General features: G+C 42.4%; 1 protein-coding gene across 8 annotated transcripts in view; it reads right to left on the bottom strand.

Moving 5' to 3' along the window:
* Nucleotides 1–582: 582 nt before the first annotated feature.
* Nucleotides 583–25456, bottom strand: part of myripa (myosin VIIA and Rab interacting protein a) — a 51781-nt gene continuing 26907 nt past the window's right edge. For 4 of the 8 annotated variants that reach the window (XM_042328639.1, XM_042328640.1, XM_042328634.1 and 1 more), the window contains 12 exons: nucleotides 19168–19245; nucleotides 12323–12420; nucleotides 12157–12237; nucleotides 11930–12085; nucleotides 11554–11701; nucleotides 8917–9530; nucleotides 6586–8796; nucleotides 5970–6155; nucleotides 4217–4378; nucleotides 4037–4099; nucleotides 3710–3805; nucleotides 3392–3543 (listed from right to left, as the gene is read on the bottom strand). In XM_042328639.1, the coding sequence (XP_042184573.1) occupies nucleotides 3487–3543; nucleotides 3710–3805; nucleotides 4037–4099; nucleotides 4217–4378; nucleotides 5970–6155; nucleotides 6586–8796; nucleotides 8917–9530; nucleotides 11554–11701; nucleotides 11930–12085; nucleotides 12157–12237; nucleotides 12323–12420; nucleotides 19168–19245 (3950 nt within the window). In that variant the 3' untranslated portion in view covers nucleotides 3392–3486. Of the gene's footprint in view, nucleotides 1705–3391; nucleotides 3544–3709; nucleotides 3806–4036; nucleotides 4100–4216; nucleotides 4379–5969; nucleotides 6156–6585; nucleotides 8797–8916; nucleotides 9531–11553; nucleotides 11702–11929; nucleotides 12086–12156; nucleotides 12238–12322; nucleotides 12421–19167; nucleotides 19246–25456 lie in introns of those variants that run through there. The other 4 variants (XM_042328636.1, XM_042328635.1, XM_042328638.1 and 1 more) reach the window with 4 other exon arrangements.

The following is a 25456-nucleotide window of genomic DNA, read 5'->3' as shown; positions in this document are numbered from 1 at the left end:
ACTGTAAATATGCTTTACCCATTGTCATTTTCATGACATTTGTAACATTTCTCATTTGCGTGAGAATGATGTGATTGCAGAGGACTGGACACAAAATAAAACGGGACAGATGAATTGACCTATTCCTCTCTAGTCATTAAGTGATGTTTACTGTAATGCATACCTTAGCGAAGGGGATGAAGGTAGGATGCTGTCGAATGTCTGTGGAAAACAAAGGCAGGAGCACTGCTTGAGCGAAACAAGTGGGTGTTAAAGGAAGAACCCATTGGAACATAAACTGTTGTATGTTTGTTTCCATAAAGATGGATTTTATTTCTCCAGAAGCCCTGTGTGCAGATCCCCGGCTCCATCAACACAGGTGGTGCCACTTCCTCCTCTCAAAAACCCAAAACAAATGTCTTTCCTCATCTCTTTAACCTAAAAGGTTAGGCAAGCTTTGTGTGTGGATGAATCCCAAAATTGATAACTTCAAAGGCTTTATTTAGTTCATGACTTTGTTCCCACACTTGTAATAGTGGAAGACAAGTAGCTAGCCTTCACATTGAAAGGTCTGTCTGTAGGAGCACAATGATAAGCCACAAGTTACTTGACTGATTATTTTATTGTGCACTATAAATTACAATGTAAAATCAAACATAAAATGTACAAGGTTAGAAAGAACTAACGACCATAGCCCTTTATTGTGGGACTTTCTGTTTACCTGAAAATACAAAATGACATATTACGCATATTCAACAGATACTTAACATTAGACAAATCATTGATGATTAAGGATGTAATTTGGCACTTTTTGCAATAACTAACTCATATGTAATTGTTCCCATGACAATGATAGACTGTTAAACATGTTAAAGGCCCAGTGCAGTCAAAAAAGTGATTTTTCCTGTGTTTTATATATGCATTTCCACACTGAGGTTGGGATAATACTGTGAAAATAATGATAATGTGCTTTTAGTGGAAAGGCTGCTTAAAAAGAAAACCTGCAATTTCTGCCTGTTTTTGTGGGATGGAGTTTAGGCCTGCCTGGTGGCATATTAGTTAATAGACCAATAGGAAATCTCAGTTAGTTACTAGTTTTCAGTTTTCCCCCCTCCACTCCCACACAGTCCTAGCTAAATTCTTGCTTGAGAAATTGCTATTCGCTAAGAAGATATTTTTGTTTGTTTTAAATTCAAATGGTAAAAAAATTCACAGTTAGCTACTTAAATGTTTCCCAGAAATGATTTTACATTGAGATAAAAATGGCTACATTTGACCTTTAACTGTTAAAACATGTTAAAACAATCAGTAGTATTAATCACAGCTTTCAGCCAGGAGCAACACAGCTTGTTAGTGTCCGTTCTCTTCATTACCTTATATGGCTATATGGTTACTGATTGGTTAAAAGGTCCAATAATAAAGAAATTATTGACATGTCACTCAACAGCATGATATTTACGACAAATATTCTATACGAAACCAGCTTTGTTTTTAACTTCATCCATTTTTTTTACATAAAGTATTTACTATTTTTTTAAATCTCATTATAAAAGAATCTACAACTCTCGTCTATGTCCACAGTGCCCAAATGAGTGGTAATACTGTCAGTCTGTACTCGGCATTGTCCTGATGGTTGGTTAAAGGCAGGTAGCACTGGTGTGAGGGGAAGCTAGAGGTCATGACAGGGGTCAACATGCCTGATCAGTCTGGCTTAGGTTTCTTTATCTGAAAAAAGATAAGGTATGTGGGTCAAAATACAGAACATATACAGTATGAGACCACACACTATTGAATACAGGAACTAATGTGTTTGTAGCACATGTGTGACTATCATGGCATACAGCATATATATATAGCTCTCTATATATAATATATATATACTGTGTGTGTGTGTGTATGTATGTGTGTATGTATGTATGTATGTATGCATGCATGCATGCAGTACCAGTCCAAAGTTTGGACACACCTGCTAATTCAAGGGTTTTTATTTGTACTATTTTCTACATTGTAGATTATGGCATCATGTAGTTACCAAAAAAAGTGTTAAACAAATCGAAATATATTTATATTTGAGATTATTAAAAGTAGCCACCATTTGCCTTGATGATAGATTTGCACACTCTTGGCATTCTCTCAACCAGCTTCATCAGGTAGTCACCTGGAATGCATTTCAATTAACATATGTGCCTGGTTAAAAGTTAATTTGTGGAATTTCTTTCCTGTCAAGTTTCTTCAAGTGCAGTTCCAAAAACCATCAAGGGCTATGATGAAACTGTCTCTCATGAGGACCGACACAGGAAAGGAAGACCCAGAGTTACCTCTGCTGCAGAGGACAAGTTCATTAGAGTTAACAGCCTCAGAAATTGCAACCTAAATAAATGCTTCAGAGTTCAAGTAACAGACACATCTCAACATCAACTGTTTAGATGAGACTGCCTGAATCGAGCCTTCATGGTCGAATTGCTCCAAAGAAACCACTTCTAAAGGACAAAAATAATAATAAGAAAACATGAGCAATGGATATTAGACTGGTGGAAATCTGCCCTTTGGTCTAATGAGTCCAAATTTGAGATTTGTGGTTCCAACCACCGTGTCATTGTGAGATGCAGAGTAGGTGAACGGATGATCTCCGCATGCGTGGTTCCCACCGTGAAGCATGGAGGAGGTGATGTGAGGATGCTTTGTTGGTGACACTGTCAGTAATTTATTTAGAATTCCAGGCACTCTCTCTTCTATTATTCTACAATAGAACAAAAAGTAGTTTCAAAAAATAAATAGTAAAATTAAAGGAAAACCCTTGAATGAGTAGTTGTTTCTAAACTTTTGACTGGATTATGGTTCATTGTTTACCTAGCTAGCTAGCTAATGTTAGCTGGCTAGCTAGCTAGCTAACGTTACATGTATGATCTTATTATTCGTATCTCAGAGTAATTTGCTTAGCTAGCTATAGCCAATGTTAGCTAGCTAACATTGAACCTGGTTGGTTAGCTACTTGCATATTTGCGCTCTGAATGCTCCAAGAGCGAAACGCTCTGAATTAACGAACGGACAATCTGACAGCACAGTTTCAGTCACCAAACGCTCAGGATAACATAACAGCCTAACCAGCTCTGCTAGGGCAAGTAATGTTAAGTAAGCTGTTCTCTCATTTGTGTCTGGAAGTAGTTACCAAGTTAGCTTGGGTGCTTGGCTGCTGCTGTTTCCACAGAATGCTCAGATTAACCCTTAAAGAGATGGGTGGGGCTAAAGCTTAAGAGGGTGTGAACGATGCTGAATGGGTGTAGACAAAGAGGAGCTCTCCAGTAGTAGAACCAAAACATTCAAAGGCCATTTTCTCAAAAGCCAGTTTACAAGTTTATCAATGATCAAAGCAGAATGACTTTCCCACTGTTCTCAACTGTAATGTATGATATACCATTTTGTAGCTCTGAGTCTCTACTTTAAGCCAGTGTAACATTTTGCTTCATAAGACCGATTTGAGCTGGTTGGTCACATATCTCTATCCCTTCAAGAGTGGAGCAGGTAGTCGCCTCCTCTCTGCCGTGACGAGACCAACATTTGTGGCTGCAGAGAGTCACGTGACACTTGATAAGTTGTTGTTCGAAAATCACAAGATATGTTTATAATTGCTAGTGAGTGACAAGTAGGGCCAGGAGTTGTTCCTGACCACATGACCTGACCAGGTAAAACTCCTGGTCCTAGTGCTAAGTAACCTGGTCTGGTCCAGTACCTTAGGCTGTTTCTTGGGCTTAGTGAAGCGGTTCTGTGGGACCACGTTGAGACCTGCATTCTTCAGAGCTGTGATCCTGGCTGCAATGTCCGACACCTACAACAAAGTGCGTAACGTTAACATGAATATTCTCTCACTCAGATCAACTTAAAAGGACTTAAAAACACCATTGAATGTGTATGTTTTCAGGCAAATGTCCACATTATGGACATCTTTCTAATTCTTTCTTTCAATCATTTTATTTTTTCTAGTTTCATTGTGACAATCACCAACATTCAAACATACAATAACATAACATACAATTTTCTAGTTCTAATGTCATCATACCCGAGGTAAAACCAGAGGTAAAATCCCCCGCTTTCTCCTTTTTTCCAAAGCAAAAGTCTGCGTCTGAAATGCCACAAAGGGCTCGGGTCAAAAGTCGTGCACTACATAGAGAATAGGGTGCCATTTTGGACACTAACTAGCTAGCTATGAGACACAGAGGGCATCCAGACTTGAACGCACCTGGAGGTCAGACTGATGCACCTGGGCGGCAGCTGATGCCACCTGCTCCTCCAGGTAGGACAGCTCCAGGTCAGAGGTGGAATCGCCGATGGCCCGGGCACACTCCTCCAGGTCGTCCAGCTCCGCCTCCAGGCCGTACGCCGTGCCCGCCGCCACATACACCTGAACGGCACAATTAATTTGGTACAGACAGATAGACTGACTGTTGGCATTTCAGTTTTATAACATTAACAGAGGTTAGCATCACAGTGTTCTTGAACCCACAGGGAATGTGAAACATAGTGCCTTTGGAAAGTATTCAGAACCCTTGATTTTGTCACGTAACGGCAATCTTCTAAAATGGATTAAATAAATATAAAATCCTTAGCAATCTATACACAGTACTCCATAATGACAAAGACAAAACAGTTTTTTAAAAAAAGAAAGTTTGCTAATTTATAAAAAATTTAAAACAAATACCTTATTTACATAAGTATTCCGACCCTTTGCTATAAGACATGAAATTGAGCTTAGGTGAATCCTGTTTCCATTGGTAGATTCAATTAATTGGACATGATTTGGAAAGGCAAACACCTGTCTATATAAGGTTGACAGTCAAAGCAAAAACCAAGCCATGAGGTCAAAGGAATTTTCCGTAGAGCTCCAAGACAGGATTGTGTCGAGGCACAGATCTGGGGAAGGGTACCAAAAAATGTCTGCAGGATTGAAGGTCCCCCAAGAACACAGTGGCCTCCATCATTCTTAAATGGAAGAAGTTTGGAACTACCAAGACTCTTCCGAGAGCTGTCCGCCTGGCCAAACTGAGCAATCAGGAGAGAAGGGCCTTGGTCAGGGAGGTGACAAAGACCCCGATGGTCACTCTGACAGAGTTCTAGAGTTCCTCTGTGGAGATGGGAGAACCTTCCAGAAGGACAACCATCTATGTAGCACTCTCAGTCCTTTATGGTAGAGTAAATGACACATGCCAAAAGCTACCTTAAGACTCTCAGACCATAAGAAACAAGCTTCACGTCTGGAGGAACCCTGGCACCATCCCTATGGTGAAGCATGGGGGTGGCAGCATCATGCTGTAGAGATGTTTTTCAACGACAGAGACTGGGAGACTAGTCAGGATCGAGGTAAAGATGAACGGAGCAATGTACAGAGAGATTCTTGATCAAAACATGCTCCAGAGCCCGGACTTGAACCTGATCGAACATCTCTGGAGAGACCTGAAAATAGCTCTGCAGCAACGCTCCCCATTCAACCTGACAGTGGTTGAGAGGATCTGTAGAGAAGAATGGGAGAAACTCCCCAAATACAGGTGTGCCAAGCTTGTAGCGTAATACCCAAGACTCAAAGCTGTAATAGCTGCCAAAGGTGCTTCAACAAAGTACTGAGTAAAGGGTCAGAATACTTATGAATACTTAATATTTCAGTTTTTTTTATTCATAATAAATTTGCAAAAATGTCTTTTTGATTTGTCATTATGGGATATCTGTCTTCACACGACTATGCTGCCAATGCTGAATGTCAGGGTCTTAGTGCCACACAATATTTAATTTTTGAAGGTAGTTTTTATTGGATTTTCACTCTTGATGAGATACTGTCCTAATTATTAAGTTGTTTCCCCTGATGACAGGGGATTTTTTTTTAATACATTAGAATAAGGCTGTAACCTAACAAAATGTGGAAAAAAGTCAAGGGGTCGGAATACTTTCCAAAGGCACTGTGTGTTAAAGGTTATACAGACACAAAGACAGACAGGTCTTACATTCTCCTCCAGTCTGCTGAGCTGTTCACCCAGCCTCTTGGTGTCAGTGTTGAGGGGTAGTGAAGCGGTGTAGGGAGGAGAACAAGCGTAGTCACCCCCTTCCACCCCCTGGAGTAGGTCCTCTGTCGCATTCAACACCGTCAGCACCTCAGTGGTGATACTGCGCAGTGACATCGCCGAGTACCTCTGCACACACGCAATTGGATTTACACAAGTTTTATGCAATCCCTAAAAGCCTACGGTCTCTGTGTGGAACAAATCCATTCATGTGAGAACAACAGTTTTAGACAAGCAGAGAAGAGCCAAAGAGTCAAGAGAAAGAAAGAGTGTTTGACTGGTTGACTCCATATCGCGCTACCCCTGTTGCCCAAAACACGGGCAAGATTTCAGTTTGTGATCGCACCTGCTGTAGCAAAGCGGAAAGGATCTGGAGTGTGTTTTCTAGGTCCTAATTGATATGAAAAGAAAGGTAGTATGGTATAGAGGAGCAAGCACAGAGTTAGTGTTACAGCTGTTAGTTGCTTTGAGGTTAGAAATGTCGAAAGGTTAGATCCACAGAATTACATAGCAATTTAGGCATCTCTATGGGTGAAGCGAGGTGCTTTTCGTTTCTTACATTCTGGATCTCCTCTGAAGACAGTATCTCCTCCTGAACACAGGGGGCGCTCTCTTCTGGGTCCTTAGTTCGGTTGCTCTCAGTTTCTTTCTCGTCTGTATTCTTCTCAAAATTCTCCCCTTCTCTTTCCCCAAAATCATCCATCTCCTTCTCGCTTGTTTGCTCCTCTACCTCCCCTCCTTCATATCCCCCTCTTTCTACTCCCTTGCTCTCTTCTTCCAGGTCTCGGGATGTCTCGCTCTTTGTCTGGTCTGATACTTGTTCCTTTCTCTCATCTAAATGCTGTGGTTGGATGCTTTTATGGGTCTCTGTTTCAGCCTGCTCATCTTTCTCTCGAGCCTCTTTCTCACCTCGCTCCACGATACACTCTACTGTCTTATCCGAACTGTCCCTTTCTCTTTCCTTCCCTCCAGCCTTCTCTTGAGATTTGACTCCAGTCTTATCTAAAGTGCCAAACCTGTCTGACAGCTGTTCTAACATTAGCATCTCATTCATTAGATATTCATCTTTCTCTTCTTCTTTCTTAAACTTGCTTTCTCCAACCTTTGTTTGGTTCTTATCCTCTTCTCTCCCTTCTCTTTTGGGGTTCGCCACCATCTCTCCATCCATCTCTACCTCCATCCCACCCAGTGTGTGCTCTAGGTTGCTGATTATTTTGTCAAACATCACCTCTCCCTCCACAGTGTGCACACTTTCTGTTGTTTCTCGCTCTCTTTCTCCCACTTCTGCCTCTCCCATCCCTCCTTCCACCTTTCTCTCTGCTTCCCCTGCCCTCTTTCTTTCCTTTCCTCCTTCAAACATCCTCTCCATCATCCTCTGTACCTTCATGACTCCCTCTTCCTCTACCTTTGTGTCCATCTCTTTGCTTTGCAGCTCTCCCTCTTTCTCACTTTCATCCTCAAAGTCAAAGAGTCTGACGTCTAGTTCTCCGATGCTATCTCTCCTCTCCTTGTTCATCCTCCTCCCTTCCACCTCCATCCCCTCCAGGTACCAGGGCTTCTCTCTCACCCTCTCCACCTGTACCCTCCTCCTCTCTCCCTCCATCTCTCCCCATCTCTCTCCATGCCACTTTCCCTCCTTCTCTCCACATCTCTCTCTGACCCAGTCTGCCACTCTATTGGACAACTTCATTCGGTCTCCTTTTCTCCCCTCTTCCCTCTCTCCCTCGTTCCTTCCCACTCTATCCAGTTCATCTTCCGTAGAGGAGAATTGGGACGCGCTAACGAGACTGGCCAGATCTCTCAACTTGGAGGTCAGTTCCTCTTTATCTCCCTCCATCTCCCACAGTGCCTCAGCGTCAATCTCCTCCCGCTCTCCACCCCCTTCTCCTCCTCTCTCCTCCCTACCTTTCTCCATCTCTTCATCATAGAGATCCACTCTATCCAGCTCGTCCTCTGTTGATGACAACTGCGCGTCATTGACCTGTCTAGCCAGTCTGCACCGTTCGTATGTCAGCTCTTCCTTCTCTCCCTCCCTCTCTCCTTGTCTCTGCTCCTCCATCTCTCCATCGCTGACACCCACTCGGTCAAGCTCTTCCTCTGTTGATGAGAAATGTGTGACTTGGCTAGCCAGCATACGCAACTTTACGGTGTGCTCCTCTCTTCCTTCTCTCTCCCTCTTTTTTGTCCTCTCCTCCACCCGCTCTCTCTCCCATTCTCGCTCAACTCTACCCACTCTGTCCAACTCATCTTCAGTGGATGAGAATTCTGTGCCTCTGACCTGACTAGCTAGCTTGATTAGTGTTGACTTCAGCTCTCCTCCTCCATCTCCCTCCCTTTCTTTGATCCTCTTCTCCTCCTCACCCTCTCCCGCTCTCCCTCCTTCCATCTCGATTTCTATATGCCATAACCGCTCCTCCTCCTGAGTTCCTTCTCTCCTTCCCTCCCTTCCTCCCTCGTCCTCTCCCGATCTGTGCAGTTCATCCTCAGATGATGAGAGGTGTGCGAGGCCGACTTGGCTGGCCAGCTCTCTCAGTCTGATGGTCAGTTCCTGCTCAAGATTGATGGCCACTCCCATGGTCCCTCCTCCCTGGCCTTTAGGGGCCCCGCAGCCGGGGGCCTCCCCCTCAGGACCCCGGGGTTCAGGGGTCAGCGACCTGGAGGTCAAGCCTCCATCCAAAGTCAGAGTGTCTGGGGTGACTGCGCCAGATTGGCTGGTCTTTTTCACACTTAGTTTCTTGGCCAGGGCATCCAGTAGCATGCTGCTATACTCCTGTTAACAGCAGATAGAAGACATAGAAGCTATCAGAGAAATAAAATGGATGTCCAACATGATAAGGGAAATAAGTGTGATTGAGGTCATAAGTGAAAGTGACAGACTGTCTCGCTTTACCTCTCCTCTTCCCTCCCCATGATCCTTTTTAGTCCTCTTCCTCCTTCGCGTCCTCCTGACTTTGCCCCCCTCCTCCAGCTCATCAGCCCCGCTGCTCTCAGCCTCCATCCCCTCAGGGTTAAAGTTCACGTCGAAGATGCCTGGGCGGGATGACCGACGTGAAGAGGGGGTGCAGCGGTGCTCCACAGGCACCTTTCTCTTCAGGATGGCGAGCAGAGGCTTCTGGGGCTTCGGCCCTTGACCTCGAATCTGATCTTCTCCTACCTCAGATTCAGAGTTGAGGGTGTCCGTGCTGGCGTGGTGGTCCAGCAAGGGTGAGGGGAGGCTGTGCTGCTGGTCGTCAGAGGCCTGAGAATCTGGTGCCTCTGACCCCTGGTTGTTGTTGGCGTTTGTCATTTTCCTGCGTATCTCCAGCAGGGCGGCGCCCCAGGCCCCCTCTCCCCCCTCGGCGTCGTCTGAGCCCATCTCATCGTAGGCGGAGATCACACCAGACTCCTTCTCCAAAACGCTGAATACCAGTGACTTCCTCTTGGTCAGCAGGCTGGGCCGAGACAGCTGTGTGCTCTGCTGGGCGATCCAGTTCCCGTCTGGGCTCTTCAGCACTGAGGACGCACCTCCGGACACACACACATCAGGGTAGACAGATGCCACACACACACACAGACACAGGCAGGCACACACACACACAGACACAGGCAGGCACACACACACACACACACAGACACACAAACACAGGGGAGGATGCATTTATCCACCAGTCTTTTACTACAGTACATCAACAATAGGTCATTCTGTTTGTTTGTTTTCCCCCTATTGAACTGTACAAAGTTGCATGAATGTACAGTGCCTTGCAAAAGTATTCATCCCCCTTGGCGTTTTTCCTATTTTGTTGCGTTACAACCTGTAATTTAAATGGATTTTTATTTTGATTTCATGTAATGGACATACACAAAATAGTCCAAATTGGTGAAGTGAAATGAAAAAAAAAATACTAAAAAACAGAAAAGTGGTGCGTGCATATGTATTCACCCCCTTTGCTGTGAATCCCCTAAATAAGATCTGGTGCAACCAATTACCTTCAGAAGTCACATAATTAGTTAAATAAAGTCCACCTGTGTGCAATCTAAGTGTCACATGATCTGTCACATGATCTCAGTATATATACACCTGTTCTGAAAGGCCCCAGAGTCTGCAACACCACTAAGCAAGGGGCACCATCAAGCAAGCAGCACCATGGAGACCAAGGAACTCTCCAAACAGGTCAGGGACAAAGTTGTGGAGAAGTACAGATCAGGGTTGAGTTATAAAAAAATATCCAAAACTTTGAACACCCCACGGAGCACCATTTAAATTATTTTAAAAAGGAAAGAATAGGGCACCACAACAAACCTGCCAAGAGAGGGCCGCCCACCAAAACTCACGGACCAGGCAAGGAGGGCATTTATCAGAGAGGCAACAAAGAGACCAAAGATAACCCTGAAGGAGCTGCAAAGCTTCACAGCTGAGGCTAGAGTATCTGTCCATAGGACCACTTTAAGCTGTACACTCCACAGAGCTGGGCTTTACGGAAGAGTGTCCAGAAAAAAAGCCATTGCTTAAAGAAAAAAATAAGCAAACATGTTTGGTGTTAGCTAAAAGGCATGTGGGAGACTCCCCAAACATATGGAAGAAGGTACTCTGGTCAGATGAGACTAAAATTGAGCTTTTTGGTCATCAAGGAAAACGCTATGTCTGGCGCAAACCCGACACCTCCCATCACCCCGAGAACACCATCCCCACAGTGAAGCATGGTGGTGGCAGCATCATGCTGTTGGGATTTTTTTCATCGGCAGGGACTGGGAAACTGGTCAGAATTGAAGGAATGATGGATGGTGCTAAATGCAGGGAAATTCTTGAGGGAAACCTGTTTCAGTCTTCCAGAGATTTGAGACTGGGATGGAGGTTCACCTTCCAGCAGGACAATGACCGTAAGCATACTGCTAAAGCAATACTTGAGTGGTTTAAGGGGAAACACTTAAATGTCTTGGAATGGCCTAGTCAAAGCCTAGACCTCAATCTAATTGAGAATCTGTGGTATGACTTAAAGATTGCTGTAAATCAGCAGAACCCATCCAACTTGAAGCAGCTGGGGCAGTTTTGGCTAGAAGAATGGGTAAAAATCCCAGTTGCTAGATGTGCCAGGCTTATAGGGACATACCCCAAAAGACTTGCAGCTGTAATTGCTGCAAAGGATGGCTCTACAAATTATTGACTTTGTGGGGGTGAATAGTTACGCACGCTCAGGTGTTCTGTTTCTTGTCTTATTTCTCCTTTGTTTCACAATTAAAAATATTTTTCATCTTCAAAGTGGTAGGCATGTTGTGTAAGTTAAATGATACAAACCCCCCAAAAATCTATTTTAATTCCAGGTTGTAAGGCAACAAAATAGGAATAATTCCAAGGCGGGTGAATACTTTCGGAAGCCACTGTATTGTATCTTGAAACTGTAATTGTCTAGGACATGGAAGACAAGCGAATAAATAATTGAGAAAAAAAAGTGTAATTTTGAAAATGATTAAGCTAGGTGTGTGGAAAGACTGTTGTAATGGTGCGTGTGAATAATGACTAGCAGAGTTGCGGTGGCCAGCAGGGTCTTACTGGAGTTGTCCAGGCGGTCAACACTCTTCCAGTTGGCCAATCCTGCCGCTCCTCCCTCCTTTTTCAGCCCATGCTGAGAGTCCTGGGAAACCCCAGAGCACTGCATCATAACGTTGTCATCCAGCAGCGAGAAGGCAGAGTGAGACCGCTGAGACAAATACAAATAATGATATAGTTGAATCTCTAAAGAGAGGTAAATATAATCAACATAGGCCACACTGTATATACTGTATATATAAACATGTTCTGTACTGGTCTTATGTGACAGACTGGGTTTTGAACCTGGGTCGACTGCATGCCGCAGTTAGCCCTCTGAGCTAAAGCCTAGGCAAGGCTACTGATCACGTAAGGTAGTTCCCTTACACTCCGTACTAACCCATATAGAGGCCTTGGCGCGGGCTGATGTGGTGCGGGAGATCTTGCAGCTGGGGGAGCTTGAAACCAAGGGCAGGTCACCACTCTGGTTGTCGGGGAGCCAGTCCAGGTCATAGTCTGGCTTCATCTCAGCTAGATTCTTCCTCCGCCGGATGATCTAGCATGAAATAAACTGAGTTGAATTCAATTGTATTGAAATGAATTGAAATGAAATGAAATTGGACATACTTTCTGCACAATGGTTGTGGCCAGTTCCTCAATCAGCTCTTCTCTGTGGTCTCGCAGATACCTTGCCTCGCTCTGCTTGTCCTAGTCAGAACAACAACGAAGTCAGCCAGACAGTCAATAAGATGTTTACTCTTTTTAGACAACTCCATCCTACAGAATATGTTACCTGACTGTCGGTGTGTCCTTCTGCCTTGGCGATGGCCTCGTCGATGGCCTCCTCTGCCACCCTCAGTGCCACCGTCAGGGTCTCTGCCATGCTGTGCTCTGAAAAGGGATGGGGACATAACCAAGAGGTTTCTTTAGATTAAGGTCTGTCTTGCTATACACTCACCAGCCAGCAGAGGGTGGTAGTCTGTCTTGCTATACACTCACCAGCCAGCAGAGGGTGGTAGTCTGTCTTGCTATACACTCACCAGCCAGCAGAGGGTGGTAGTCTGTCTTGCTAGTGGTTTGTTTGTCTTTTTGGAAAACTTTTTTTGTTTTTATTTATTTTTGTAATTGTTATTTTTCAGAGGGGGGTCACATGTACAACAAAACAAAAAATGAAGGTAACCCCGATTCATTGATCCATTATAAAGATCAGTCCTTTCTGGAGCCCAGATAATTTATTTATAAATCCCATCATTAGATGATTCGGTAGCTGACCTAAGTTGTAAATATGGGAGAAAAAAAGAAGGAATTACCCAGTAATGTGAATGTATTTTTCAAATCTTGGAAAGTTCTCAAACCATTACTGTCCATGATATCAGTAAGGGTTCGGATTCCACATTTGCACTACTGGGGGGATGCAAAAGGCCGCCCTCCAGATCTCAATGCATTGTTGTGAAATATTGGAGTACGGGCATGACATTTTGATTCCCAGTTACATTGTTTTTCAATTTTGCACCAAATCGAAAGTGTGAGCAATAGTAGCACCAAATCGTAATTTACATTAAGGGATAGATCAGTGAAGATCACCTATTCCGGGGCAATCTCTATATACTCAACCAGGAGGCAGAATAATAATGTCTGGAACAATTTAAGATGGGGCAAAATGCTAGAGCCTGGAAATACAATTGAAAGTTTGGTAAAATATAGTCCTCCTACGTCTTTCCCTCTTTGTAAATGTACAAATTGTATCCGGGATCGTTAACCTTGCCATATACATTTTTATACCGCACTATGAATTTTATCCAAATAGCCAGAAGGGGGAGCCACGGGATGCATTTAATTACAGAAATTCAGCCATGGCAATATTGATTTTGAATATAGATATTCAGCCAGTGAAAGCAACTGGGATATTATTCCATCTACTGATGTCGGATTGAATTGATTTGAGCGTTCTGTTCAAGTTTTTGGCAATGGTTTAATCTAAAGAAGGAAATATATCTACTCCCAAATATTTAAAATGGGGAACGATTTGGGATTCCATAAGTAGAGATGGAGTCCTCCATCAGGTTCCATAAGTAGAGATGGAGTCCTCCATCAGGTTCCATAAGTATAGATGGAGTCCTCCATCGGGTTCCATAAGTAGAGATGGAGTCCTCCATCGGAGTCTTGAGAGGCAGAAGAGCTGATTTGGTTAGATACATTTTATAAATTGAGATTAAAGCTGAATGTATCTATGATCTTCAATGCGTTTGGGAACAATTGAGATACAGTGTCTATATATATATAGTGAAATGTAATTTGCATATAAGGAAATTAAATGATCAGTAGAATATATAGAATTCTGTGTTATTTAAATCGTTTGCCAAATTGCCTGGGCCAGGGGATCCATGGATAATAAGAACAGCAGAGGTGAAATTGGACCTCCTAGTCTGCTGCTTCTAGTGATCCTGAACGGAGCAGAGCAGATATTGCCTCGAGTGACGCAGCGGTCTAAGGCAAGGCATGTCAGTGTTAGAGGCGTCACTACAGACCCTGGTTCAATTACAGGCTGTATCACAACTGGCCATGATTGGGAATCCTATAAGCACAATTGGCCCAGCATCGTCCAGGTTAGGGTTTGGCCTACAGTCTTAGTAAATAAGAATTTGTTCTTATTATTGAAAGAAAAAAAAAACATGGCTGAGGAATTGGCATATGGTATTTTAATCATATTACTGAAATTGTTGTCAATTCCAATATGTTCCAAGACTGACCATTCTAGTTTATCAAAAGCTTTTTCTGCATCAAGAAATAATACAGACCAAAGAGCTGTTGTTTCTGTTGATAGAGTCGATGGGAAGTTATCCGAGGTTAAACGCTTTTTAACAAACCCACTTTGGACCGTGTGGATCAATTTAGGTAAATTACATGCTGACCATACCGCCCGCATTGCGTGCTCTAGCGTTGCAAAATACATTTACACATACAGTACAGGTTATTCAATCATTGCATCCACACTGCTTGCTCACGTCCACGAGTCTGTGTAGCCAGGCGGTAAAGTAGAACTTGCTTCTATTTGTGAGGCTTGATGCGCTGCAAGTCCTGCCTCTCCCATCTCCTCATTGTTTTTTTAGGAGTATATCGCCACATGGGTGATTGAAAGATGAACTGAGGCCCACACTCCAGTCCAGTTGGAGGCAGTAATGCACATTAAAGTTGGTTGTCAACTGCCATATAAAGTCCAAATAAGAAGACTGAAAGAGGAGAGATTACTAACTCATTATCTGTGGATTAATTGTCGGAGTAGAGGACCTTATGCATTTCAGGTAAAATAACAACCCAATGTTTGTATCCCAGGACAAATTAGCTAGCAACAGCAAGCTAGCTAGCTAAATTGCCATGACTGTTAAATGCTTTTCGACCAGTCCCCAAATTAATATAGTTGGTTCAGAGTTAGTTTTGATATTTCAACCTGGGTGTCCTGATCGAGTCTGGTATGGATGGACAAAATCAACATGCGCGCACGCCTGGTGTAGTCAGCATGTGAGTCTCGAGACGCGACGCCAATATTTTATAAACATTTCATATCTGGGATTATCAAAGATAGAGGACTATAGTGAAAACACTATGTGACATCCTTACCTTTTTTTTAATAAGAGCGAAATTAGTGCCGTGTTCACATCTCTCCCAAATTAACATTTAAGAACGTCTGTATTAATCATTTAATAGTGGACCTAATTGATTCCAACATTTTAAATAGACTTCAGTTGGAATACTTTCCCATCCAAGTGATTTGCCTATGTTCATGGTATCCAATGCCCCTTTGAGTCCATTGAGACAGGTTTGGGCTCCCAACAAGGTGGCTTCCTTCCTCTTGAGAGGAGTTCTTAAAAGGTGCAATATGCAGAAATCGCTCTGCCATTTCCTTGTATCAAAAGTTTGAATAGTTCGCCAACTTTTCTGTTTATGTGGCAAACCAAGCATAGTGTTTGTACCATCTAAATACGTTTATAAACTAACATATTGTATTTTCAGCTGTTTGAAGCTGGTGCACAAAACTGAAAGTAAAAGAGGCAAAAATGAAACTTAAGAACGGGAAGCATAGAAATAAAACAGATCTACCAGTTCTTAGACTTGCTTTCAATGAGAATGACAGATCTATAGCTCATAAATACATTTTAACTATAAAACAACGTGAGCAGGTCTCATTGCCAACAATAGCAAAGCGAGTTGGTGCCACAGTGCTCAATAGAACTAATAGGAGCTGGCAGGGTGAAAAATACACTAAAATAAGGCCTGTTTTTTCGCGATTACTTCAAAACGACGGCAAGCAGCTGAGAAATATGGTCATATTATGAAACTGGGCTCCACGGCGGATGCAATGAACTAGTTTTTATCAGAAAAGAACGTTGTTAAAACTGTCATGTGTCCAGCCTACCTATTGGGTAACTTTAGCTAGCTATGACAATCAGTTTGTATTGCTAGTTAAAGCTTGCTGTTAGCTAGCCAGCTGAAGTTAGATGGCTGGCTAGCTACAGTAGTGAAAATTCCTTGTATGAACTGTGCGTAGTGATATCTCAGAATGCCATTACTCATCTATCGTATAAAAATGCAAAAATATTTGTATCTGGAATCGGCATCAATCAGTAGAACACGCCTGACTCTAATCCACCAGTTATACAGTCATCAAAAAGAGAGCTGGCCCAAGCAAGCAAAGGCAGTAGCACAGTCATCAACTACATGCACCATTTCTTCACCAACTACGGAGTTGGGAAAACACGTGTGGACCTAAATTGTGATAACTGCAGTGGCCAAAACAACAACATGTTGGTGCTCTGGTATTGTGCCTGGCGGACAATGCACAAGCTCCACCACAATCTGGACCTTCACTTCCTGATCACAGGCCATACCAAGCAGCGCTTCAGAAAGACCAGAGTGAACACTGTCTGAGATTGCTGGTGTTGTGAAGGACAGCACTGTGACAGGGGTTAACATCCCACAGCTGGTTGGACTGGAGGATGGTACGGTGCTGGTGGAAAGCTACGGCTGGCAACAACACCTGACTCTGTACTTCAGGCCTCCTCTACAGATCAAGCAGTACCAGCAAAAAAATTCATTGTATGAGGTTATTCTTATCTAAACTTGGGAGGTGAATTGATGTTGTGCAGGGTTGTAATGTCTTCTGATTTTTTGTTATTCCCTGTTTTACAGCTTCAATGCTCTGGAGCCTGGTGTTGTTGCCAAGGAGCGTTCGGACTGTCGGGACCCGGTTTCAGCTGAATTGCATCCTTCCTCCTATAGATGGTCAGCCTGTAAAGCGCCACCTGGACTGGACACAAGCTATCTTTTTGACAAGATCAGACAATTTTATGATGAAGAGTTTATGGACATCACATGCCCTGCACCAAAGTCAAGGGCAGGACAGCAACAGGCTCTCCGAATATAGATTCCCTTGTTCATGCGTGGTTTGGGCGGACCAGTCATTAGCACTATCTGCAGTGGCTCTATTAAAATGACTCTGTTATAAAACACACACGATATACGTTGCTTCTACTATTTTTTTTATCATGCTGCTCAGCCACTTTATCCCTGATTGTATGCATATAACTACTTCGTCTATCACTATAATATGATTTTGTGACATACCACAAAATATCATGTGATTGTATCAAGTGTCCATCACATAAAAATATGGCGCATGCATCTGTTTATGTACTGTACATGTTCACCTCACTCTGGTTTCAACTCAGGTTGCATGGTCTTATCTTGTATGGAATACTATGTGATAAGTGCATGTGTAACAGTATATAAAGTATGCTAATGTACTGGTGTGAAGGCATTTGGGCAGTGGTGTAAAGTACTTAAGTAAAAATACTTGAAAGTACTACTTAAGTCGTTTTTTTGTGATATCTGTACATTACTATTTTATATTTAACTACTTTTACTTCACTACATTCGTAAAGAAAATAATGTACTTTTTACTCAATACATTTTCCTTGAGACCCAAAAGTAGTTGTTACATTTTGACAGGAAAATATAACCAGAATATAAAGAGTGGGAGTCCCTGGTGCACAACTGTGCAAGAGGACAAGTACATTAGTGTCTAGTTTGAGAAACAGACACCTCACAAGTCCTCAACTGGCAGCTTTATTAAATAGTACCCTCAAAATACCAGTCTCAATGTCAACAGTGAATAGGCGACTCCGGGATGCTGACCTTCTGTCCTGGTGTCTGTGTTCTTTTGCTCATTTTAATATTTTATTTTTATTGGCCAGTCTGAGATATGGCTTTTTCTTTGCAACTCTGCCTAGAAGGCCAGCATCCCAGAGTCACCTCTTTACTGTTTTACACATTTTACAGACACAACCTATTTTTCAATAGTTATATTTTGTTTGTTTTTAGTCCTTCCTCTATTTTTGATGTCAATCAGTTCTATTTGTAACTGTGCTATTTCACAAAAGTTCTGAACCTATATACATTTTACAGACCCTGTATGTTTTACATTGGTTATCTTGTTATTAGTCCCACCTTTCAGCTCCATTCAACCTATCCCATTTTGGATTTCTATTTGCCATATATTTTTAACTGTGCAGTACAAAAGTACTGAACCTTTCTATTCTCATAGTTTCTACAGATTGTAAATTAAAGATAAAAAATGTTGCTAAAATCATTATTATATTATTGATCGATTGACTTTGACTTTTCAAATCACCCAGTGTTGCTATCTGCAGTGTTAGTTCTAGGTAAATGTTGCAATTCTTCAGCCATTCCTGGACCTGTGACCAAAAACAAACTACATATGGACAGTACCAAAATAAATGATCTAATGACTCTGCCTCCTTGCAGCAAAATCTGCAGAGCTGCAAAGATTGTATCCCCCATATATATAACATTCTATTAGTTGCAAGAATTTTGGACAATAATTTAAATAGAAAAATTCAAAGTTTTGAATCTGGCTTTGTTTTGCGTGTCAATTCATAAACCATGTGCCATGGAATCGGTACACCGAAAATCTCTTCCCAACTATTTTGCAATTTAAATGGCACCCCTGTCAATTCTTTGGTCCTTAAATGAAACTGGTATATATTTTTAGTTATCACAATTTTCTTTAACCATTTTTGGTCTTTAATGCAGGGCAGACGGACAAGTTCCTTACCTTTTCCCCCTAGACCTGCTATTGTTACTTGCCATACAGTAAACGTCCCACACCTTAATGTGATGTTATATGTTGACAATAATTTGAAAATAAGTAAATGTATAGTTATTTTGCAAAAGAAAAGCCACGAGATAGCCACCATTTATGATGCATGTCACCGGAACCGGAAGTTATTTTATGAACAAAATGATAATAATGATGGGGGTGCTTATATTTGTTAACAAATATACACAAGTATGTAATGGAAATAGTTATTTTTGTATATCTCCTTGAGATACCTCAGAGAGGTCACAGCCAGGGATCAGCCATTATGGACAACAACCAGGGTTAAGTGCCTTGCTCAAGGGCAGATCAACAGATTTTTCACCTAGTAGACTCAGGGATTCAAACCAGCAACCTTTCAGTTACTATCCCAACATTCTAACCACTAGGCTACCTACGGCACCCCTATCTGTTCTTTCAGTAAAGACATGAAATGCTTTAGAAGGGGAAAGCCAGAAGCCTACCTTCACTCTGTCTGTAGAAGGCGTTTTCACTACAGACGCTGCCCTCGTTGCCGATGCTCTCCTCATACGTGCTACCCTCTGCAAAAAGATACAACACACAGGGCATGGGTCATGTTCAGTAGGTCACAATGTAGCAAAAAGGTGTGAACAGGAAAATAAAATGGGTATTGGAAAACTTAAGGCATTGGACAACTTTGTCTGTTTCAAATAATTGTCTCCTGTTATGTGCGTAAACCTCTACTGGATTGGTGGGTCCCCCGCGGGATGGTTGAGCTAACGTAGGCTAATGTGATTAGCATGAGGTTGTAAGTAACAAGAACATTTCCCAGGATATAGACATATCTGATATTGCCAGAAAGCTTAAAATCTTGTTAATCTAACTACACTGTCCAATTTACAGTAGCTATTACAGTGAAATAATACCATGCTATTGTTTGAGGAGATAGCACAGTTATGAACAAATTAGGCACATTTGGGCAGTCTTGATACAAAATGTTGAACAGAAATGCAACGGTTCATTGGATCCGCCTAAAGCATTGCACATACACTGCTGTCATATAGTGTCCAAAATCTAAATTGCGCCTGGGCTGGAATAATACATTTTTGGCCATTCTTTTGCATTTCAAAGATGATGGTTTAAAAGAAAAAAATGTAAACGCATGTTAGTCTGGGACAGTTGTGGGATGCGCTAGCTGGCAAATTAATACAACCACTAGCATCAAAAAAACTTTAAGCAAATGAGCCTGACGCAACAGATGAGAATGTTTAGCTTTAAATATTGATAAACTTTTAGGATATTTCTTCACCGTATAAGCGTAGCAATTCGCATATGGCAGTAGCTATAAGCGCAAATGTTCCATTAGCAGGAAAACACAGTTCTCAAAAGTGACCTCAATTACGAATGTGCATGCATTGATTTTATTATTAAGGTGCATTTTTATGGTGAAAATTATCTTCCCCAAACTTGAAACTCACATGTTTCATTTGGCCACTTCAGATGTGATACACACCTTATCAAAACATATAGGCCTATGGGCTAGGCTACATGATTTGAAAAAGGTAGCAAAAAAAGACATGCGCTGTTTCTTCCCTTAAGCCAGGCATCATTCACAATCACACATCACACTATCCTTGATATAATCTTGTCTTTACATATACTAAATAATATATGTGTGAAATTTGATTGGATTTAGAATGGACCATTATCATGCACCTGTCTCGAAACAGGGGCAGCGGAAAAATACATGTCATCTATGCACTTAAATAGCGAATGGTTCATTTTCATGCCAGCCAGGTAGGCTATACTCCTGTTGTATAGATAAGCAATGTGCTTAATATTAGGAAAGTTGAGAAATAAATATTGTAAGCGCTGAGTAGCATCAGAGATTGCAGAAACCTAATTACCATGACTAAATGTGAAGTGGAATTTGACTGCCATCATGACTGGTGACCGTCGGTGTGGCGGTATTACAGTCACCATAACAGCCCTAGTCATACATTCTCATTCTGCTTTGAGCTCTATTCAGGTCCTCTAAATATGCACATAAAAGCTGAGGTTATTTGTTGTTATGTAACTGCATTACTGGGTCTTGTGTGAGGCATTATCAACCTTATCCCTGGACTGCGTGTGCCCAGTGTTAATGTAGTTCAGAAGTGGATTGGGGAAGTGGATATGGTCATTTCCAGTCCTTTTAAGGAGGAAGGCAGTGAACTTGAGTGACATGAACTAGATTTGAGAACAAAGCCTCATCCTGTTTTCTTTGCGACTCTATTGCTAACTGGCTGTGTATTGGGGGTCACACACACACACACACACACACACACACACACACACACACACACACACACACACACACACACACACACACACACACACACACACACACACACACACACACACACACACACACACACACACACACACACACACACACACACACAGTCCCTCAAATCGTTTGGAGAAAATATCCTTTCAATTTTATTCAGCTACGTTCAATTGCATTCTTCATACTATAAAATAACATAAAATAATTTGATTTTATTTATTTTTTATTTCACCTTTATTTAAATTTAACTGGTTTTAACTTGCTTGACCATTGATGTAGGTCATATAACTGTTTGTTACATGCAATATGCTATGTGGACTCAATTTTGTGATGAAACAAAGGTGTGGTTGAAATTATTCTGTCACTGTGTCTTCTTATTGTCTCGACTTTAGGCCTATATATCATGGCCGCAAGGCATATGAACTAACAGGTTATAGAACAAACAACGCAATTATCACAACACATGAGTTGAAATATGGCTTTTGTTTCTGGCTTGGCTTCCTCAGTGATTTTACCCGCTACTGTGCACAAAGTAATTTAGTCCGTGTGACCATGAGCAAGTGGTCTTGTTTCAATTCAAATTATTTAGTATTTTCCATCTGAGAATATCACAGAATATCATATATATATATATATGACCCCTGTTACTGCAAATATCTCCGTGGCCAAAGCTGTCCTGCCCTTCCCCTGAAGGTTCTGGAGCATAGTAGGCTTTATGAATATGGCAGAGGGCATTAAGTAGAATGTAATCCACACATGTACTTACTATGTTGTCAAGTACAGACACGGATAATGCATTCTCATTGCATTATACAATTACATTCGAAGAACACACACAGACACACACACAGACACACACACACACACAGACACACAGACACACACACACACACACACACACACACACACACACACACACACACACACACACACACACACACACACACACACACACACACACACACACACACACACACACACACACACACACACAGAGAGAGCTTTATGACTATGGCATTAAGTAGAATGTAATCCACACACTAATAATAGTCACACAATTGAGGTATTCACATTGCATTCTACTATTACATTCATATAACACAGATTTTGGCTTCTGTTCCTAAACTCAGTGTGGCCTATACACACACACACACACACCCACCCACCCACCCACCCACCCACCCACCCACCCACCCACCCACCCACCCATCCACCCACCCACCCACCCACCCACCACCCACCCACCCACCCACCTCTTGACCTGAAGGCAATCAGACCTCTCTAATTCCCAAAAGTTTTGGGACACTGTAAAGTCCATGGAGAATAAGAGCACCTCCTCACAGCTGCCCACAGCACTGAGACTAGGAAACACTGTCACCTCCGATAAATCCACGATAATTGATCATTTCAATAAGCATTTCTCTACGGCTAGCCATGCTTTCCACCTGGCTACCCCAACCCCGAACAACAGCTCTGCACCCCGCACAGCAACTGGCCCAAGCCTCCCCCCGCTTATCCTTCACCTAAATCTAGACAGCTGATGTTCTGAAAGAGCTGCACAATCTGGATCCCTACAAATCAGCTGGGCTAAACAATCTGGACCCTCTCTTCCTAAAATTATCTGCTTGCATTGTTGCAAGCCCTATTACTAGTCTGTTCAACCTCTATTTCGTATCGTCTGAGATTCCTAAAGATTGGAAATCAGCCGCGGTCATCCCCCTCTTCAAAGGGGGAGACACTCTAGACCCAAACTGTTACAGACCTGTATTCATCCTGTCCTGCCTTTCCAAGGTCTTTAAGAGCCAAGTTAACAAACAGATCACAGACCATTTCGAATCCCACCGTACCTTCTCCGCTATGCAATCCGGTTTCCGAGCTGGTCACAGGTGCACCTCAGCCATGCTCAAGGTCCTAAACGATATCATAACCACCATCGATAAAAGACAGCACTGTGCAGACGTCTTCATCGACATGGCCAAGGCTTTCAACTCTGTCAATCACCGTATTCTTATCGGCAGACTCAACAGCCTTTGATTCTCTAATGACTGCCTCACCTGGTTCACAAACTACTTCTAAGAATCTTTGGACACTGTGTTAACAAACCTGCAAACGAGCTTCATTGCCATACAACACTCCTTCCTTGGCCTCCAACTGCTCTTAAATGCTGGTAAAACTAAATGCATGCTCTTCAACCGATCGCTGCCCGCACCTGCCTGCCCGACTAGCATCCCTACTCTGGGCGGTTCTGACTTAGAATATGTGGACAACTATAAATACCTAGGTGTCTGGCTAGACTGTAAACTCTCCTTCCAGACTCATATTAAGCATCTCCAATCCAAAATTAAATCTAGAATCGGCTTCCTATTTCGCAACAAAGCCTCCACTCATTCTGCCAAACATACCCTCGTAAAACTGACTAACCTACCGATGCTTGACTTCGGGGATGTCATTTACAAACTAGCCTCCAACACTCTACTCAGCAAATTGGATGCAGTCTATCACAGTGCCATCCGTTTTGTCACCAAAGCCCCTTAAACTACCCACCACTGTGACCTTAAAGCTCTGGTTGGCTGGTCCTCGCTACATATTCGTCGCCAAACCCACTGGCTCCAGGTCATCTATAAGTCTTTGCTTATCTCAGTTCACTGGTCACCATAGCAACATCCACCCGTAGCATGCGCTCCAGCAGGTATATTTCACTGGTCATCCGCCTTTCCTTCCAGTTCTCTGCTGCCAATGACTGGAACGAATTGCAAAAATCACTGAAGTTGGAGATTTACATCTCCATCACTAACTTTAAGCATCAGCTGTCAGAGCAGCTTACCGATCGCTGCATCTGTACACAGCCCATCTGTAAATAGCCCATCCAACTACCTACCTCATCCCCATATTTGTTTTTGTTTTTCTGATCTTTTGCACACCAGTATTTCTACTTGCACATCCTCATCTGCACATCTATCACTCTAGCAATTAACTAGTGTTAATTGCTAAATTGTAATTACTTTGCCACTATGGCCTATTTATTGCCTTACCTCCCTCCTTACTTCATTTGCACACACTGTATACATATTTTTCTATTGCGTTATCGACTGTACGTTTGTTTATGTGTAACTCTGTGTTTTTGTTTTTGTCGCACTGCTTTGCTTTATCTTGGCCAGGTCGCAGTTGTAAATGAGAACTTGTTCTCAACTGGCCTACCTGGTTAAATAAAGGTGAAATAAAATCAAAAATAAATAATAAAATGAAAATGGATGGCCCTCCCTTCAGCAATATAAGTAGTATTTTACCTAAATCCTCCCTGAATGCTTAAAATTTGTCCTTTAAGCATGATATGACATTAGAGGTATTTTGAAAGTTGTGGGTTTGCAGACCACTGTGGAAAAGAGTAGGGGTGTAGGAAAAGCATTGCATGACTCTATCATTGTATTTGCCGGCCAGAGAAAAAATGGCATTTTATAAACATTTCATGCAATTCTAATTAATTTGACATATTAGCATCATATTTTTTTTATGCCACACAGATTACCAAAATGACAGGCTATGAATGGACAGACAGATAGGCCTATGTGTTAATCTTATTATATTTCTCTAATGCCAAATCGGTGTGTTTTGTTTGCAACGAAACTGTCCCTGTTTGCAAATAATTAGGAATCTGAGCATGTTACTTTCAAAAGTTAGGCCTACCCTTCCACCCTAGAAAGTGTAGGCCTACCAACGTAGAAAAATGTAAGCTTTAACTGCTGGCTACTCTTCTTCCATGGCTTAACTCAATGAGAGGTTTCATTTTTTCTCCTCCAAAATCTTACGCTAACAAGGGGTAGGCCTGTGCTTCTTGGCCATTTTCTTAAACAAAAGGTAGACATACCCCCTCAATTTGAGTCTTGGTTTTAATGTAACTGTCATACCCAAATCTTTTCACCTGTCCTTGTGATTGTCTCCACTCCCCTCCAGGTGTTGCCCATCTTCCCCATTATCCCCTGTGCATTTATACCTGTGTTCTCTGTTTGTCTGTTGCCAGTTCATCTTGTTTGTCAAGACAACCAGCATTTTTGTGTCAGCTCCTGCTTTTCCCGTCTCTCTTTTCTCGTCCTCCTGGATTTGATCCTTCCTGTCCTGTCCCTGAGCCCGCCCGCCTGACCACTCATTTTGCCCTTGAGCCTGCCTGCCGTCCTGTACCTTTGCCCCACCTCTGGATTACCGACCACTACCTGACCTGACCCTGAGCCTGCCTGCCGTCCTGTACCTTTGCCCCTGTTACTGTAATAAACATTGTTACTTCGACATGGTCTGCATCTGGGTCTTACCTTTATCCGGATAGTAACAGACCTTCACTGACAAGGAGGTAGGTTATTTAAAGAGTGCATGGTGGGTGGAGGAATTGACCAACGAGTCTATGGATATAGCAGCCTATAGCCTAATTTAATCTGTAAAACAGGAAGGCATGCCTCTTATTTCTTAAATAG

The sequence above is a fragment of the Oncorhynchus tshawytscha genome, linkage group LG10 (assembly GCF_018296145.1).
Source record: "Oncorhynchus tshawytscha isolate Ot180627B linkage group LG10, Otsh_v2.0, whole genome shotgun sequence".
Lineage (NCBI taxonomy): Eukaryota > Metazoa > Chordata > Actinopteri > Salmoniformes > Salmonidae > Oncorhynchus > Oncorhynchus tshawytscha.
The sequence above is the reverse complement of the archived record's forward strand: the minus strand, read 5'-3'. Positions and strand labels throughout refer to the sequence as shown.